Source organism: Polychytrium aggregatum (genome assembly GCF_025602895.1).
Source record: "Polychytrium aggregatum strain JEL109 chromosome Unknown BJ171scaffold_10, whole genome shotgun sequence".
NCBI classification, from domain to species: Eukaryota; Fungi; Chytridiomycota; class Chytridiomycetes; order Polychytriales; genus Polychytrium; species Polychytrium aggregatum.
The window spans coordinates 872,066-887,899 of record NW_026516212.1 but is presented as its reverse complement, the minus strand read 5'-3'; the positions used below and the strand labels follow the sequence as shown (position 1 = coordinate 887,899).

Sequence of the window (15,834 nt, the reverse complement as noted above, 5' to 3'; positions counted from 1 at the left end):
GGCACTTTAACTGAAACTTTGCTTTGCATGAACAAGAGTAGGATAGGCAACGAGGCACGCAGATGGGACAACTCCAGCAAGAGCGGGTGTGGCTTGGCAGGCCCACGAGCGCGACATTTTTGCGGGCATTGCCAGGGGCAGAGGGGGTCTGGCAACGATGGGCCGCCCGCAGTCCTAGCTCGCGACTCGGGACCGGAGCTGCTGTGCTGCGGACGGGCAAAAGATGACATGGTGAGCCATACGTGAAGGACCGCAGGCACGCCTTGCTTCCTCTTGCCTAGGACGTCAGTCAGGCCTGGTTGCATTGCAAGGAGCGTTCTGCTCAATTGGCCCCAGAGCACGGCGCTCCCGAGGCATGTCGGTCAAGTCCGATAAGGTTTCCTGCGGTGCAGAGTCAGTTCAAGGAAAAAAAAGCATGGGCTGATGGAGAGCCGCGACAAACAAAGACCGGGCCAGCCAGTCTGCGATGAATTTGGTGACACGCATGGGCGAGTCCCGACAAGGTGCGATAAGATTTGGCGCGCCGGGACCAGGGACAGCGCAGAATCGTTGGGAGCAAGCATCAAATGAATCAATACGAGGCATTGACATTGTGTTGGGAAGACTATGGGACGCACCGCTTCTGTTGAGCAAAACACTCTGTAGTTGAATCGCATCATAAGCGGCAAGAATGGCCGAATGGGTCAAATGATCTTTGTGCGTGTCTGCTCCAGGTGGTCAGTCCGTCCGTGAGGTCGGGCCATGGCTCTAATATCTCGGCGATCGATATAGCATCGATCGAGTCCATCACAACGGCGTGGGCGACGATCGATGTTATTCAGCTTCGTTCAACCCACGCAACCCACTCAACCCGCTCACACAAGCCGTCGAGGTGTCCTGGTACAATACGGGCGCACTGTATTCAAGCAACGAGGCGAATATCCTTGCAGCTACACAGACAATGAGGACGGCAGAAACCAACGGGTACTGAGTTTGCAAGGAGGTCGAGGGCAGATATAAGGCCGAGTGTCAAAGGAACTGCTTCAAAGGTAATGAGCCGATCGGGTACAAAAGTACTCCAGACCGTGAGGGCAGGCTTAGTGGGCGAGGATCATATAGAGGGAGGTAATGGCGAGCGCGGAGAGAACACCCAGGGACAGATCCTTGGTGGCCATAGCGCCGCTCTTGGGAGTGGCCGAGGGAGACGAGGTCGACGAAGGCGACGACATGCCTGTCATCGATGGCATGCCGCTCATGGACTGCATGCCGGTCATCGATGGCATGGGAGCTGATCCGCCACAGTAGGTCGTGATGTTGTTGGCCATGCAGAAATCTGTCCAAGCCGGGCACTGTGCGGCGGGAAGGTGGCAAAGCGGTCAGCAACCAGTCGGTCACGAACATGTTATCTGTGGGTGAGAGCAAGAGAAACACGCATGATCAAGCGCTTAACGGCTATACAACAACCCACCTGGGTCATCATGGGCATATCCAAGCACAACTGGCTGAAGGCGTTGAAGGGGTCGCAGTTCTGGTAGACACCCGAAGCCGAGGGCTGGCCTGTGCAGATGTTGCAGGCGGTCATCTTGGGCATCTCGGTGCAAATGGAGTAAGTCTCGGCCGAGGCTACCTGGGCGCTGGGAAGTGCGGTCACGTTGGCCGAACAGGCAGGGTCCGAGGGGGTGGAGGTGCACAGCGCCGTGATGGTCGAGCAGGCAGCGCTGGACTTTGCGGCGGGGTCGCTGCAGCCCACATGGACCAGAGCAACGGGATTGCATTGGGCGGGGTAGCGAGAGCTCATCGAGGCGCAAACCATGCTGTTGATCGAGCAGACGGGCAGATAACTGAGCGACGAGCAGAGGGTCTTCAAATCGGTGGCAGCTTTCGTGGAGCTGTAGGCGCTGGTAGCTGCTGCCGGCGACGACGAAGGGGCGGGAGCGGGAGCGGGACCATGATCCTCTCCTTCGTGGGCGGAGACGGCAGCGATCCAGAGCGAGAGGACGATGGGGATGAGGCCGAGCTTGACCATGGCGCAAGTAGGTAGAAGTGAAGGCGGGTAGCGAGGGGGAGCAGAAGTTGATGGCGACGAGTATGTGGGGTATGCGCTGCTGGTGGGGTTTATATATTCGGGCGGGCCGTTCACAAGGTCGCTGCAGGCGCAATCCCTGCTTGGCCGGTTGGCGAGTGTCGCCGGGCAGCTCATAAGGTTTGCCTGCGGCTCCGAGACAGCAAGGCATTAGCTGATGGGCAAAGCCGGCGAGAAAGGGGCTGCCGACAGACGAGCGGGTCAGAGTGACAAGCATCGACGGCCTGGTGGACGCGGACGCGGCATTTGTGCGCGACAGGAGCGATCGCCCACTCCGGCTGTGCGCAAGCGGGAACCAGGCCGGAACCCCAACGAATGAGCGAGCAGGCTGACGACAGAGTGGGGGTGGCGTGTCGGAGTTGGATCGGTGGAGAGAAAGGATCTGCATCTCCGGGTGATCATGGAGGAACGGGGATTCCAGCCAGACTCGAGCCCTCCCCAAGCCAAGGCAAGACATGTGAGCGAGGTGCTTGCGGGATGAAATGTATTGTCGCTAGCTGCAGACCCGGTTCATTCCTACCCCGCTGCTCCTCAGTAATCGATAAGAGAGCATCAACAGCTTGGAATGGATCAAGTGAATAAAGGATTGGCTATATTCCATTGTGTATTCGATACGCTTTCGATATTACATGTGTGTATTCAGAGCCCAGAGCCCCACTCGGTGGATATCAAGAAATGTGTGAAGATCAAACTTGGAGAAAGATGGATCGAGAACCATTCGAGATGAAGTACCCGGCACCTCATGGATGACGTCTATGCTGCCGAGCCAGAGGCGTTGTCAGCCCATCGCTCGAGGGAGAAGCACAGGTCATTGGGGTCTTGGTCCTCGTATGCGTGGTCCGGACCACGTCGCTTCTTCATGGCGGAAGCATCTTCGCGGCGGGTGCGGATATGGACGGTTGTGTGTTCGGGGAGGTCGCCGGCCACGATCATTCTCGAGAGCCGGGTGACAATCGTGTGCTCGATGTAGCGTCTCAGCGGGCGAGCACCAAACTGCGGGTTGTATGACTGGGACAGAACGTACTCTGCGGCAGCCCGGGAGAGATCAAGCTTGATGTTGCGGCTGTCGAGGCGCTTTTGGACAATCCCGAGCTGGTTCAGCACAATCTTCTCGAGCTCGTCTGTCGACAGAGGCTTGAAGATGACAATGTCGGTGATACGATTGATCAGCTCCGGCTTGAACGAGTGCTTGAGCTCGTTCATCACTTGGGCTCGAGTGGTTTCGGAGAGCTGGCCGTTGGCGGTCAGATGGGCGTCCATGAGGTGCATGGCGCCAATGTTGGATGTCATGATCACGACGGTGTTGGTAAAGTCGACGGTTCGCCCCTTGCCGTCGGTGAGGCGGCCATCATCGAGAACCTGGAGCAGCACATTCAGCACCTGAGGGTGGGCCTTCTCGATCTCGTCAAAGAGGATGACCGAGTACGGGTGGCGACGGATGCGTTCGGTCAGCTGGCCTCCATCGTCGTGGCCAACATATCCAGGAGGAGCACCGATCAGTCGAGCGATCGAGTGCGACTCCATGTACTCGGACATGTCGATGCGCACGATGCCGTTCTTTTCGTCGTCAAAGAGTTCCTGGGCGAGCGCCTTGGCGAGCTCGGTTTTTCCAACGCCGGTGGGGCCGAGGAACAGGAACGATCCGATGGGCTGATGCTCACCGGCCAGACCCGCTCGCGAGCGCAGGATGGCGCTGGCCACAGCGTCGACGGCTTCATCTTGTCCAACGACTCGCTGTGTGCATCAAAGGAAAACAGAGTGGCAGTCCGGAGGTTAGCACCGCTTCGAGCAAGTTCATTGATGGCGCACCAGCTGATGTCGGTCAAGCGCACATGCGCGAGTCAGTCGATCAATCAGTCGATCAATCAGGAAGCCACCGCATACCTTGTGCAGAGCATCGCCAATGTTGAGTAGACGCTCGACCTGCGACTTGGAGAGGCGGCTCACCGGAATGCCAGTCCATCTCGAGACAATGTCCATGATCTGATCGCCACTGACGACTTCTGTCAATCGAGCGCCGTCGGCATCGCCGTTGGACGTGATAGTCTGCTGATACTCTCGGTTCTTGCGCTCGAGCTCGGCGAGCTGGTTTCGAGTCTCTGGAATGGCACCGTACTGCAAATCTGCGGCCAGCTCGAGGTTGTGGTTGCGCTGGGCGTTGATGGCCTTGGATTGTAGGTCTTCGAGCTTCTTCTGCAAGTCGCGGATCTTATCGAGACGCTCCTTGTCGCTCGAATACTTGGCTCGCAGGGGCGTGAGCTTTTCCTTGATCTGCGACATTTCCTCGCGGACCTTGGCGAGGCGTTGGGCCGAGTTGGGGTCCTTCTCTTTGGCCAAGGCCGTGGCCTCGATCTCGAGCTGGAGATGCTTTCTCTCGAGTGTATCGATGATCTCGGGCTCTGTATTGCGAAGAAGCCATAATCGTCAGTAAGCCAGGTCCAAGCGCCGGGATTTGGTCCAAGATCGAGTGCAATCATCGCCAGGCGAGATTGTATGAGCTACACCAACAGGACGAAGGTCATGGCATCACTTCATGTCGTGAATGATCACTTACGGGAGTCGAGTTGCACACGAGTGTGAGCGCAGGCCTCGTCTACAAGATCAATGGCCTTGTCGGGCAAGAATCGGTTGGTGATGTATCGGTCGGCCAGGGTCGCGGCCTGCACGAGTGCCTCGTCCATGATGCGCACGCCGTGGTGTGTCTCATAGCGCTCGCGCAGTCCACGGAGGATACTGATGGTGGCCTCGACGCTGGGCTCCTGTACAAGAACTTGCTGGAGCCGGCGCTCGAAAGCAGCATCCTTCTCGACGTGCTTCTGGTATTCGGCGAGGGTGGTGGCGCCGACGACACGGAGCTCGCCGCGGGCGAGCATGGGCTTCAACAGATTGGCTGCATCCATGCCACCTTCGTGCTGGAGACACGAAGCATAGCCGGGACGAGGAAACAACGAAGAAGATATCAGAGAGCGATTCAAAGCGACAGAGGCGTCAGCAGCACGATCCAACTGCGTGACCACAACCAACACAAAGATGACAATCACAGATACCGCTTGAGCCTGCGACCTATGGCATGAGTCAACAGCGAGACCTGAAACACTTACGTTTCCAGCTCCAAGAACCATGTGAATCTCATCGATGAAGAGGATGATTCCCCCGGACGATTCGGATACTTCTTTCAGGACTGCCTTGAGACGCTCCTCGAATTCGCCACGGTACTTGGCGCCAGCAACCACTGCGGCCAATCAAAAAGATGCTCGTTAGAAGCGAGAACAGAGGTGACACTCACTGCTGTCACCACAGCCACTGGTGTGAGAGTGAAATTCAAGTGGATATACGTACATGCACCCATATCGAGCGAAAACAGCTTGCAGTGGAGATTGACGGGCACATCTTTGCGCACGATTCGCTGGGCAAGGCCTTCGACGATTGCCGTCTTGCCGACACCAGGTTCGCCAATGAGGACTGGGTTATTCTTTGTTCTGCGAGAGAGAATGCGGATGACTCGGCGAATCTCGTCGTCCCGTCCGATTACAGGGTCTGTCGGAGAGCGCCGGATCGGATCAGTACATCAACGAGCCTACAAGTGCAATGCGGTGACAGTCGGGGGGGGGAGTGCATATTTTGGCCTATCACGCTTACCAAGTTTGCCCTTTTCAGCCATGTCGATGAGATCGATGGCATACTTGGACAATGCCTCGTAGGTCGAGTCGGCCGAGCGAGAATCGACGCGGCGGCTGCCGCGAATCTTCTCGAGGGTCAGCTCGAATGATTTGCGGTTGACGCCGGCGTCGCTCAGACACTTCATGACTTCCTGAATGTCGAGCAGCGCGAGCATCAGATGATCGATGGCAATGTGGGTATCCTTTTGCTTCTTCCGAATGTCATCGGCGGCATTCAGCATCTTGACGGCCGCGGGATGGAAGCCAATATCGACGGGAGGCGGCGACTGGGACGGCTGACGGACAATGTAAGCCTTGAGAAGACGCTCGGCCTGGCGGGCGTCGCCGCCGGATTTTTCAATAACGGATTTGAGGAGCTCGTCCGAGTCCTCAAACATGGCGCAGGCGAGATGCGCCGGGGTGACTTGCAGATGCGCATAGTCGCGCGCGAGTGACTGGGCCTTGAGGATAACCTCGCTGGTCTTGTCGGTGAACTGCTCTGGATTCAGCATTAGGGTTTAATACCGTTCGAACGAGGTGGATGACTGTAGTGAGCAGGTGAGATTGGCACGGTTGCGCTTTGGATGGTGATGAGTGGGTCTGATTTGAATGAGTTGCGGGATGGGATGTGCGGGAGTTGCGAATGCAGATGATCGTTCTGTGAATGCGATTTGGGTGAGTGTGGATGAGCGGATCCGCCGATGGGCCGCGAGGGAAGGCATTTATATCCCGCTGGGGTGTGTTGTCGACGGCGGTGGGTCGCGGTTGGCCCAGGGCCAGGAACGATCTGGAGTATGCACGTCGCAGCGAGACGGCGATTGGACAGCACCAGAAGCGCCGCAAAGACTCGAGCCCAATCCGGAACGTTCGAGCAGATCCGGCACGTGGCACCGCGCCACTGGGTCCTGTGGCGGTGGTGGCGGTGAGGAGCACGTGAACGATACGCGTTGCAAGATCGAAATGCTGGTCGCTGTGCGATTTCGGGTGCAATTTCGGGTGCGATTCAATGGCGGTTCAATATGCGATTCAATGGCGGTTCAATATGCGATTCATAGGCTGGATCAGCAGTGTTTCCCATTTCCACACTCCCGATCGGCAACCGCCGCGGGGCAAGGCGGCCCCAGACCCGCAGTCTCCGTCTGAATCCAAGCTGCTCCGGCCTCGACGGAGATGACAAATGTGATGCAGGTCTGCCCCACGGTCCTTGGTGGACATCGCAGCGGCCATCGTCGTGGGCGACCTTCGGCGTGGGCAGCCATCCGCAACATAAAATATCTCCCTTGCCGCCTGCTGCTGTTCTCGATAGCTCCGCCCCTTCGCTGTGTCGCCCAAGCCATGACCTCGAGCCTCAACGCCCTTGCACGCCAGCTTGCGCAACTGCATCAGTCTGGCAACCCTGTCGTGCTCGCCAACGTCTACGATGCCATCACCGCCAATGCCTTGCTGGCTACTCCTGGGGTAAAGGCCGCTGCGACAGCCTCGTTTGCGATCGCCGCCTCGATCGGCATCCGTGATGACGACCTGACCCTGGAAGACAATCTCCGCAGCATCGGCGTGGTATCCAGAGCCCTCGCCGGCAAGATTCCGCTCAGCGCCGACCTGCAGGATGGATACGGACCGCGCCTCGAGGAAACCATCCGAAGTGCAATCGGCCTTGGCGTCGTTGGCTGCAACATCGAAGATGTCTACCCAAACTCACGCAACCTGTATGACCTCGAAGAAGCTGCCGAGCGAGTGCGCCAGGTTCGCCGGGTGGCCACTGAATGCGGTGTGCCTGACTTTGTCATCAATGCCCGCACGGATGCCCTGCGTCTGGGACACCCGCGCGAGGAGGCCATTCGTCGCGGCCAGGCCTATCTGAAGGCCGGCGCCGATGCCGTCTTTGTCTGGGCCTACCGAAAGTTTGATCACGACGAGCTCCGCGAGCTCTCCAAGGCTTTCGAGGGGCGACTGAGCGTCAAGTTGGGCGACCCTGGCGAGACCATGAGCGTCCAAGAGATGGCCGATTTGGGCGTCTGCCGTGTGAGCGTCGGTCCGTCGATGATGCGCAAGTGCGTCGAGACCTTCCAGAAAGTTGCTGGCGAGTTGTTTGCCGGCGGCCGACTGTAGACCCGACGCTGCTCAAGAACACTCGCGCGGAACGGACCAGGAGTAAATCTGTAGCAATCTCAATTCGACTCCCGAGCAGATGGCCAGCAGCCGAGGCGCAGAGAACATGGCGCCTTGAGAGTTGTTACCTTGGCCATGTTGCCTTGGCCGTTGCTTTGACCATGTTGCCAAATGCACAACGTTTGAGAAATGAAGCAAGCTACACCGAGCACACATGTTCCCTCCAATCTGGACCGTGCTGTTTGCACATGCATCGTGTTCATGGCGCCACGCCTGTCGAAGCTGTGAGTGCCTGGATGGGATATATGGACTCCTCAAAGGCTGTCGGCGAACACACGGAGTAGAGCCGTGCCCGACTGGCGACGATAATCTGATGACGATAATCTGGCCACGTCAAGCTCATGCAGAACGACAGAATGAATACGGGATGAGCCGCAATGCTCGGTATTCAGGCAAAGAGCCAGATGAGTGGAAATCCCACGACGCTGATGCCGACGAGCGCACCGACCGTCATGTAGAGGACACGCTTTTCGCTGGCGTTAAAATCATGCGACGGAGGACCGGAAGCAGCGACGGCAGCTTCTCCAGAGCCATCCAAAGCACTTTCCGACAATAGAGCACACAGGCCGAGTCAGAACCAACACTGTCAATGTCGTTGTCAAGATGCGAGGGGAGTGTATGCTGGCTCCACGAATCCTACCTGCTCTCGGCATTCGCAGCCGACTCATCTTCGCACAGCCTGGGTGGCAAATCACCTCCAGAAGTGCGTCGGCGCGACGGAATGATGCCGCTTGGAGTGAGAGTGTCGTCAGTGTCGGCGGCATTAGCAGCATCGTCCTCGTCCTCGACAATGATCTGATTCTCCTCGGGATCGCTGTCCTGGGCGGTCTCGGAACTGGGCACGGGATTGTAGCTGGCGAGTCTCAGGGCTCGCTGCGAGATCAGGCTGATGTACACGACGGTGATGACCATAAAGTCGAGCGAAAGCAGTGCGGTCATGAGGCGGCCTGGAGTTGCCCGTTGCAAGGAAAGCTCGGTCAGGATGCGGGCCAGCATCGTTGTTTCAAGAGGATGCTGTCGGCGAGGGACTTACTTCGGCGGTCCATCTCATAGTCTCCGGCGCCAGAAATGTCGCTCATGACACTGCCCAGGAAGCTGAATGTCACGGCGCCGGGCACATTTCCAACCAGGGTTGCTGCCGCGAGGGTGTGATACTGCAGGGGGAGTGCGCGAGCAATCAGAGATTCCGACCGATGTCGTGACGGCCGGGTATCAGCAAAACTGGCCTCGGGGAGATGTAGATGCAGAGCTGCGATCAGGCACAGTCTGAATCGCTGGTGAAGGCTGCAGAGGCTTTTACCGGGATTTGAGTCAGAGAGAGCAGGTAGTTGGTGATGCCGAAGGGCATGATCGGCGACAGGCGGAACAAGACCACAAGCTTGAATCCTGCAGAGCAAAATTCGGGTGAGCCCGAGCCAACGCCAGAACTGGAGCAGCGCACGGAGGAGACATCAGTTGACAGCCACCGAAAGCAAGGGCAGCCCGACAGACCTTCGATGCTGATGGCCTGGTCGAGGACAGAATAGTGCGACCCGTGGATCCATTCTTCGATGACGGGCCGGAACAGCGACTGGCCGAGGAGATAGCTGACGAGGAGGCACAGCTGAGATCCTGCGAGGACAATCAGGAGCGACACCCAGAGGGGACGGAACAGAAACCCTGCCAGCAGAGTCACCAGCGAGGCTGTCGTTCGCCAGGGAGGGCACGAGCAGGACGAGGCAGGGCGCAGAGTGCGTAAGTGGTCGGTGTCGACGGTCTTGGTCATCAGCTCCAAAGACGACAGAGCCTTTGGATATATCTTCCATTTCGCAATCCTCTCAAGCGTAGGGAGCCCGTTGCTCCCATCGAGTTCTCCCAGCCACGACAAAGACAGGTGGGATTCGATCGTCGAGACGTCTCTGGCCCGGTCGTCCACAAACAACTCCTCATTCGCTCTCTCGGCAGCGAGTTACCTGGGACAAGGACACAGCAGGCAAGTGCAAAGAGAACAATGTAGACAACGGATCCCTCAATAGTGTGGTTCTGAATCCAGAGCATCAGTCCATGCCACATGGCCTTGATCTGCTCTTGATGCTATTTGGGAGGTTTCCACGGACACAGGCAAGTGGACAAACCAGTCAGAGCAGATCTCTGCACGGGGCGCACGGCGAAGAAGCGGTGCTGTCTTTTCTACCAACGACAGACAGAGTGTCCCGCGAGTGCGAGATGCCCGGCAGCAGGATCCGACAAAACCCACCGAATACCCTATGACGCCCAGAGCGAGAAAGATCGCAGCTGCGGCTGTGGCCCAGAGGGCATTCCTGGCGCCGACGACTGCGTTGCGCTGGGGCATGTTGTCGAACAGACCGGGAGTGAAGGGCGGGAGGTGGATTGGCAAGAGCAAAGATGGTCCTCATGGCGCTGTTGCGCAGAGCGGACCAAGAGAACGTGGGGCTGCTCGACCAACCCCGACAGGCGCTTCGGACAGACCGCTTGGACTTTGGCGGATGGAACTCGGCCAGACGGGACGGTCGCCAGAGCGCATCGGGGAGCCGATGCGATGTTGTGGATATGTGTGGACGAGCCGGCACATGTCCACCCGGCTGCATGCTTGCTGTGCCTCGTCTGCGCGGCCATCCATCAACATCCGTTTCCTGGGTGATCCCAGCTGAGCACAGGACCTGAGCCGGACACACGACCCTGGCTTTGCAACAACAGCAGACTTGGAAATGTGGCTCGGACTCGGTCGACGCTGGATGATCGGTGGCGTTTGGGTGAAATACCGCTGAGCGGAGTGCAAGCAGCATCGACACGGCCGGAAAGAGCGCAGCGATATAGAAGTCATGGCCCTTTATTGGAAACATCACAACAACTCAGATTTACTCATCAATCTTCTGGCTCTGGAGGCCTGTCGAACCGCAGAGCAAAAAAAACAAAGGTCAGTTGGCGGGAACAGAAAGGCGATTCCACTGATCAGGGCGCAAGCATCGCAACACAGCCACCGCATCGCATCGCACAACAACAGCGCAATCGAGAAACTGAGCTCACCCTTGAAAGAAGCGACAACGACGGGGGTGACGTAGGTGTAGAACTTCTCCTTGGCATCCTCGGCATCGTTACGCTTGCGAGCAAGGCGAACACGGAGACGGTGGGGAACAGTCTTGACACCGTGGGACCACAGGTGCTTGTTGAGCGAAGGGTCAAGACGGACATCAGTGGTGCCCATGGTCTTCTGAGCGAAGGCGCGGACAACCTTGACGGCGGTGGGAACACGTCTCTTGAAGGTGCTGTTGGCAAAGGTGGCCAAAGGGCGGTCAGGTCTCGGTGTTGCAGCTGGGGAGCGCCGTTCAGTTCAGCGACCGCAGGCCCGCCGGGTATCTTCTGTCGGCGGCGCTGCTGCCGTTGCTGGCGGACTGGTTTGGTCTGGGCCTGATCTCAACTTACGTGTTGTGGACCTTCTTGTGCAGGTGAATGGTGTATTCACGGGTGACGACCTCGTTGAGAGCCGACTTCTTGGTGCTCTTCTGCTGATCCTTGGCCATTTCTAGCAGAGCGCAAGCAGCCGACAAATTTAGTGGTTGCTGAATAGGCGCTGATCAAGTCCATTGGCAGGAGAGTGCCAGGAGGGTCTGTGGCTGCTCGTCTGTCTATCGCTGTCTGTCTTGGTATGCTTGGCTCCACAGCAACCGCCAGTTCGACATGGATCTCTCCGTCGATCTGGTCCGCAATGTTGATATGCCGCCGATCCATGCAATGCGCCGCGCTGCAGTAGGAAGAGTTGCTCGGCTGCCGCGATATCCAGAGCCGTCGCGCATCATCCTCCTATCGCCAATACTGCCCGTGACCAGGTCGATCGGCGTTCATAACGAAAGCGTATGGGGGCGACGGCGCCGATCCCAAGCCAAGCTGGGCTGCGTCGGAGGTGTCCAGATAAAGCCCGAGATGTATATCCTTTGCTGACTCGATGGTCTGATTCCCGATCGATCCCGCACGCGCCGGCCCTTGGTGGGTGTCGAAATTTGCAAATTCAATCCGGCTCAAAGGCCGCTCGGGTTGAAGGCTGATAGCTGAGTCGCATCGCTGGCAGACAGATATAGACAGACAGCCGGACAGCCGGACAGATGGACAGATGGACAGATGGACAGATCGATGGATGGATGGATGGATGGGCGGGTGGATGGGTGGATGGATGCATGGATGGATCGCCAACCTGATGAATATAATCACTCCCTAGTGGAAAGAGAACTTGTGATGCTTGGACGAAAGAAGGAGCAGAATCGGTGCAGCCAAGAGCCCCACTAAACACAGATGGCTAGGGCAAGGGCTGCGTCGCCAAAGACGCGTGCGACGCTATGTCGCACACACTAGGGCTGAGCGCTGTGAGGCGGCCAATCAAATCGCGTCCAGATGGGATCCGTCCCGGACCATATCCATCCCGCAATGAATCAAGACGGCATCAAGACGGCATCAAGACGGCATACAGCTCACGACACCGACAGGGCGACACCATGCTGCCATCATCAAACGCATCCGCTGACCTCCACGAATCATCCCAAACTCCAAGAGACATGCTCCCGCCTCAAGCACCGCCTGCACCGATAGACCACGTCTCCATCACCGCCGACCGAATTTCTCTCGACCCGCTGCTTCTCTTGGTCCGAGATGGCCAGGACGGCGCTATTGCAACCTTCACTGGCACCACTCGCGACCACTTTGTCGTCGACGGCGTCCGCAAACGGGTCCTGCGGCTTGAGTATGAGGCCTACGAGCCCATGGCCCACAAGGCCCTCCTGGAGCTCCTTGCCCAGGCCAGACAGCGGTGGCCTGAAATCACCCATCAAGCAATCGTCCACCGCATCGGAGTCGTGCCTGTCGCCGAGGCCAGCGTCATCATCGTCGTCACGAGCCCGCATCGCCAGGAGGCCCTTGCTGCATGTTCGTGGCTGATCGATGAGCTCAAGGCAACTGTGCCTATCTGGAAAAAGGAGTTTTACGAAGACGGAAGTACTTGGAAGGCAAACTCGGAGTGTCTTGGGTGCCGGAGATCTGCGGTCCAGACTGACAGCTCGCCGCTGGATGCTGGGTTGCCTCCACGCTCGGCCCTGGCTCTCTTCATCGAGCATGTCGCTCCTCAGATGGCAGTCGTCGATCCCGGATCATCCGCTGGTAGGTTCTTTGCCGTGCATCAGCTCCGTCTATGCGAACGCAAGCTATCGACAGTGCCGGTGGGTACCTTCTGATTCGTATATTTTGGGACCTACTGTCCGTGTTCGAACGATCTCCCCCAGCCGAACAATACCAGGCAGTCTTGCTCAAGTGGAAAGGCCTGACGGGCGCTGAGCGGCAGCAGTGGAGCGAAAGGGCTGTCGAAGACGAACGCCGGTGGGAGCGGCAGCTTGGCGAATACCACATATGTTAGCCTGTACGATGGGCCATTTGCTCCAGAGAGCCTGTGTATTGCTCGGCACTCGGACAGAGCATATGTCAGGGCCTGACGGGTGTTGGTCTGTCAGCCGCTCAGGCAACCGAATGACAGAATTGCGGGCCTGCGCGTCGATGGACCATCTCCCGTTTGCCATCTGCCATCTGCCGTTTGCCATCTGCCATCTGCCGTCTGCCGACCAGCACCTTAACCAAGATCGTCCTGAGCGAGCCGTACACCCACCAGCCCCGAACACCGCAATGAAGCAGATCGTCGCCCTTGTGCTTGGTGTCGCTGCCCTCTTGGGATGCAGTCATGTCGCAGACGCTCGTGAAGTGCCATCCAAGCCAGCGCCCGCACGGGTTGTTGCCGTTGGTGACTTCCACAGCGACTATCCAAGCACCCTCAGTAAGCGGCACCTACGGCCATTCATTGAGAGTGCCCTGTGGATGGCGCTACATAGTGCGGCTGTCGCAGCAGTGATGCTGTTGCTGTCTGAGCAAGCATCTTGGCTTGCCATGCCTTGCCCAGCAGCGAGCCCCGCTAACCAGCATTGTCCCTCCCTCAGAGGTGCTGATGCTCGCCAACATCACCGACAAGAATGGTGACTGGGTTGGAGGATCTACAACCTTTGTCCAAACGGTAAGACAAAGGCAACCTGGCCGAACATCCGACGAGCGGCGTGCTGCGATTGTCCTCCCTCCCCGCCAGCGATATATACCTCCCACTCGTCCGTGCGCTCTCCGAGGTTGCTGCTACGGAGCTCGATGCCTTGTGCGGAAGCTCGGGCATAGATTGTCATCTCCTACGTTGCGCCATGGCGGCACCCGGACCTTACGCCAGACTCTCCGCCGCTTAGGGCGATGTTGTCGATCGCGGGCCCGATACTATCAAGCTCTACGATATGATGCGGCGTCTCCAGAAGCAGGCCAAAGAAGCCGGCGGGCGAGTCGTTCCCCTTCTCGGTAACCACGAGGTCATGAATATGGCCAACGACCTGCGATACGTGACCCCGGAGGACTTTGCTTCGTTTGGAGGCGACGAGCAGCGTGCGCACGAATGGAGTGCCAAGGGCGAGCTGGGTTCATGGCTCCGGGGTCTCGGCATCACCACCAAGGTCGGCGGCACGGTATTTGTCCATGGCGGGTAAGAGTCGCTGCGGCGCTCAAGTGCATGCAGCGGTGTTGATATTGTTTGGTGGACCGACGGCGCGAGGCTATCGGGAGTATGCGGACGAGCCAAGTGATCATGCTGATGGTGGTGTGTCTCTTCTGCCTCAGCATCCATCCGTCTTGGGCCCGGCACGGCGTCCGCAAGCTCAACGAAATGGCCAGGGCTGCCTTGACTCTTCCTCCCGACCAGATCCATCGCCAGGCTATCTTTGATGGAAAAAGTCCCATCTGGTATCGCGGTTATGCATCCAACCCAGAGGCAACCGAGTGTGCCGTGCTTGAGCAAGCTCTCAACTACTTGGGCGTAAGTGCAGACACGGCACACATCTCGGCGGCAGGCATTCCTATGAGTATCTTTGGACCGCCAGCTTGATGAAGCCTCGTTGCGTATCGTGTCGCCATGATTACTCTTGCCCAGATGGCCAGCCGCGAGCCTCTCAAGTTCCGTGCGGTTCACAGCAGTCTTCTGACCTGGGTCGGCGTTGCTGTCTCTGCTGCTCCTGTCCAGGCAAAGCGCATGGTCGTTGGCCATACGCCCCAGCAAAGTGGCAAGATCCTCAAGCGCTGTGGCGGCAAAGTCTTTGTGATCGACGTCGGCATCAGCCGTTACTATGGCTTTGGATATGCCGCACTCGAGATCCTCAACGACGAGACCGTGAATGCGCTCTATCCCGACAACGGCCATGATGAGTTGTGACTCGCGGCGGGGGCTCTGTTGATGGAGTCTCCCGATTCTGCTGGACTGCCGCCAATGGTTCGGCGACCCTGAACATGAAAGCGCACATCCTTCGATAGAGCTGCATAGGATCGTGCCGTCGACAGCGAATATCACATTCTACTCTGGGCGCCTGGCCCTGCACGTCGAGTGTTTGCCCATACATATACTTGGCGGCGGACATGGCCGTGCAAATCCAAATCGCAGCTCGGGCAGCGCCATATCGACGGAGCAACTTGGGCTCGGTGATACTGGCGTCGATCCGATGTGGCAGTACTCGTCGCTGCCGCTCGGTGGATGGGGCTGAGTCCCAAGCGAGCTCGAGCAACGTTCTGGCACCTTCCCAGGCCCGCCCTGTGCAGGATCCCGAGAGCCAGTGTCTCCCTCACAGCCCCGGCCAGCAACAACCCCCCCCCAGCAGCAACACCCGCAGAACCACAAGCATGGGCAGCATCCCCGATGCTCAGGCCTCGTCACACCGAGTCACGCCCCCGTCCCCGCGCACGCCCTCGCTGTCTCTCGCTGCTCTCGTTGGCCCTCTCGCTATTTTTATGCATTTGTGCTGGTACTCGTGTCTTTGCAGAACAGCAACAGCGCTGGCGGCCTTGCCTCCATCTACCACCGCTTTGCATCGAGCAATCACTGCTGGGGCTGCT

General features: G+C 58.2%; 7 protein-coding genes across 7 annotated transcripts; 3 read left to right on the top strand and 4 right to left on the bottom strand.

Moving 5' to 3' along the window:
- Positions 1-1,076: 1,076 nt before the first annotated feature.
- On the bottom strand, positions 1,077-2,005 carry BJ171DRAFT_473252 (uncharacterized protein; the record flags this gene model as incomplete). Its single annotated transcript, XM_053108691.1, has 2 exons — positions 1,077-1,328; positions 1,448-2,005. 2 exons carry the CDS (start codon positions 2,003-2,005, stop codon positions 1,077-1,079), a joined length of 810 nt encoding a protein of 269 aa, XP_052968833.1.
- Positions 2,006-2,510: 505 nt separating this feature from the next.
- On the bottom strand, positions 2,511-6,233 carry BJ171DRAFT_597400 (P-loop containing nucleoside triphosphate hydrolase protein; the record flags this gene model as incomplete). Its single annotated transcript, XM_053114751.1, has 6 exons — positions 2,511-3,796; positions 3,947-4,461; positions 4,617-4,974; positions 5,164-5,294; positions 5,402-5,599; positions 5,702-6,233. The coding sequence occupies 6 exons, from the start codon at positions 6,231-6,233 to the stop codon at positions 2,816-2,818; spliced, it is 2,715 nt and encodes a 904-aa protein (XP_052968832.1). The 3' UTR covers positions 2,511-2,815.
- An 823-nt stretch (positions 6,234-7,056) lies between these two features.
- Positions 7,057-7,830, top strand: BJ171DRAFT_421736 (phosphoenolpyruvate phosphomutase-domain-containing protein; the record flags this gene model as incomplete). Its single annotated transcript, XM_053107499.1, has 1 exon — positions 7,057-7,830. One exon carries the CDS (start codon positions 7,057-7,059, stop codon positions 7,828-7,830), a length of 774 nt encoding a protein of 257 aa, XP_052968831.1.
- Positions 7,831-7,937: 107 nt separating this feature from the next.
- Positions 7,938-10,550, bottom strand: BJ171DRAFT_18378 (snare associated Golgi protein-domain-containing protein). The gene is made up of 7 exons (XM_053106111.1): positions 10,127-10,550; positions 9,843-9,963; positions 9,382-9,573; positions 9,191-9,276; positions 8,924-9,044; positions 8,531-8,837; positions 7,938-8,432 (listed from the first exon to the last, which is right to left on the bottom strand). The coding sequence occupies exons 1-7, from the start codon at positions 10,220-10,222 to the stop codon at positions 8,279-8,281; spliced, it is 1,077 nt and encodes a 358-aa protein (XP_052968830.1). The 5' UTR covers positions 10,223-10,550; the 3' UTR covers positions 7,938-8,278.
- A 198-nt stretch (positions 10,551-10,748) lies between these two features.
- Positions 10,749-11,411, bottom strand: BJ171DRAFT_473249 (ribosomal protein L31e-domain-containing protein; the record flags this gene model as incomplete). Its single annotated transcript, XM_053108690.1, has 3 exons — positions 10,749-10,777; positions 10,918-11,156; positions 11,314-11,411. 3 exons carry the CDS (start codon positions 11,409-11,411, stop codon positions 10,749-10,751), a joined length of 366 nt encoding a protein of 121 aa, XP_052968829.1.
- Positions 11,412-12,437: 1,026 nt separating this feature from the next.
- BJ171DRAFT_579715 (Molybdopterin biosynthesis MoaE) lies at positions 12,438-13,288 on the top strand (the record flags this gene model as incomplete). The annotated part of the gene is made up of 2 exons (XM_053113983.1): positions 12,438-13,035; positions 13,158-13,288. The coding sequence occupies 2 exons, from the start codon at positions 12,438-12,440 to the stop codon at positions 13,286-13,288; spliced, it is 729 nt and encodes a 242-aa protein (XP_052968828.1).
- Positions 13,289-13,430: 142 nt separating this feature from the next.
- Positions 13,431-15,420, top strand: BJ171DRAFT_496822 (Metallo-dependent phosphatase-like protein). The gene is made up of 5 exons (XM_053110230.1): positions 13,431-13,699; positions 13,860-13,933; positions 14,151-14,437; positions 14,572-14,767; positions 14,972-15,420. Exons 1-5 carry the CDS (start codon positions 13,552-13,554, stop codon positions 15,158-15,160), a joined length of 894 nt encoding a protein of 297 aa, XP_052968827.1. The 5' UTR covers positions 13,431-13,551; the 3' UTR covers positions 15,161-15,420.
- Positions 15,421-15,834: the final 414 nt, after the last annotated feature.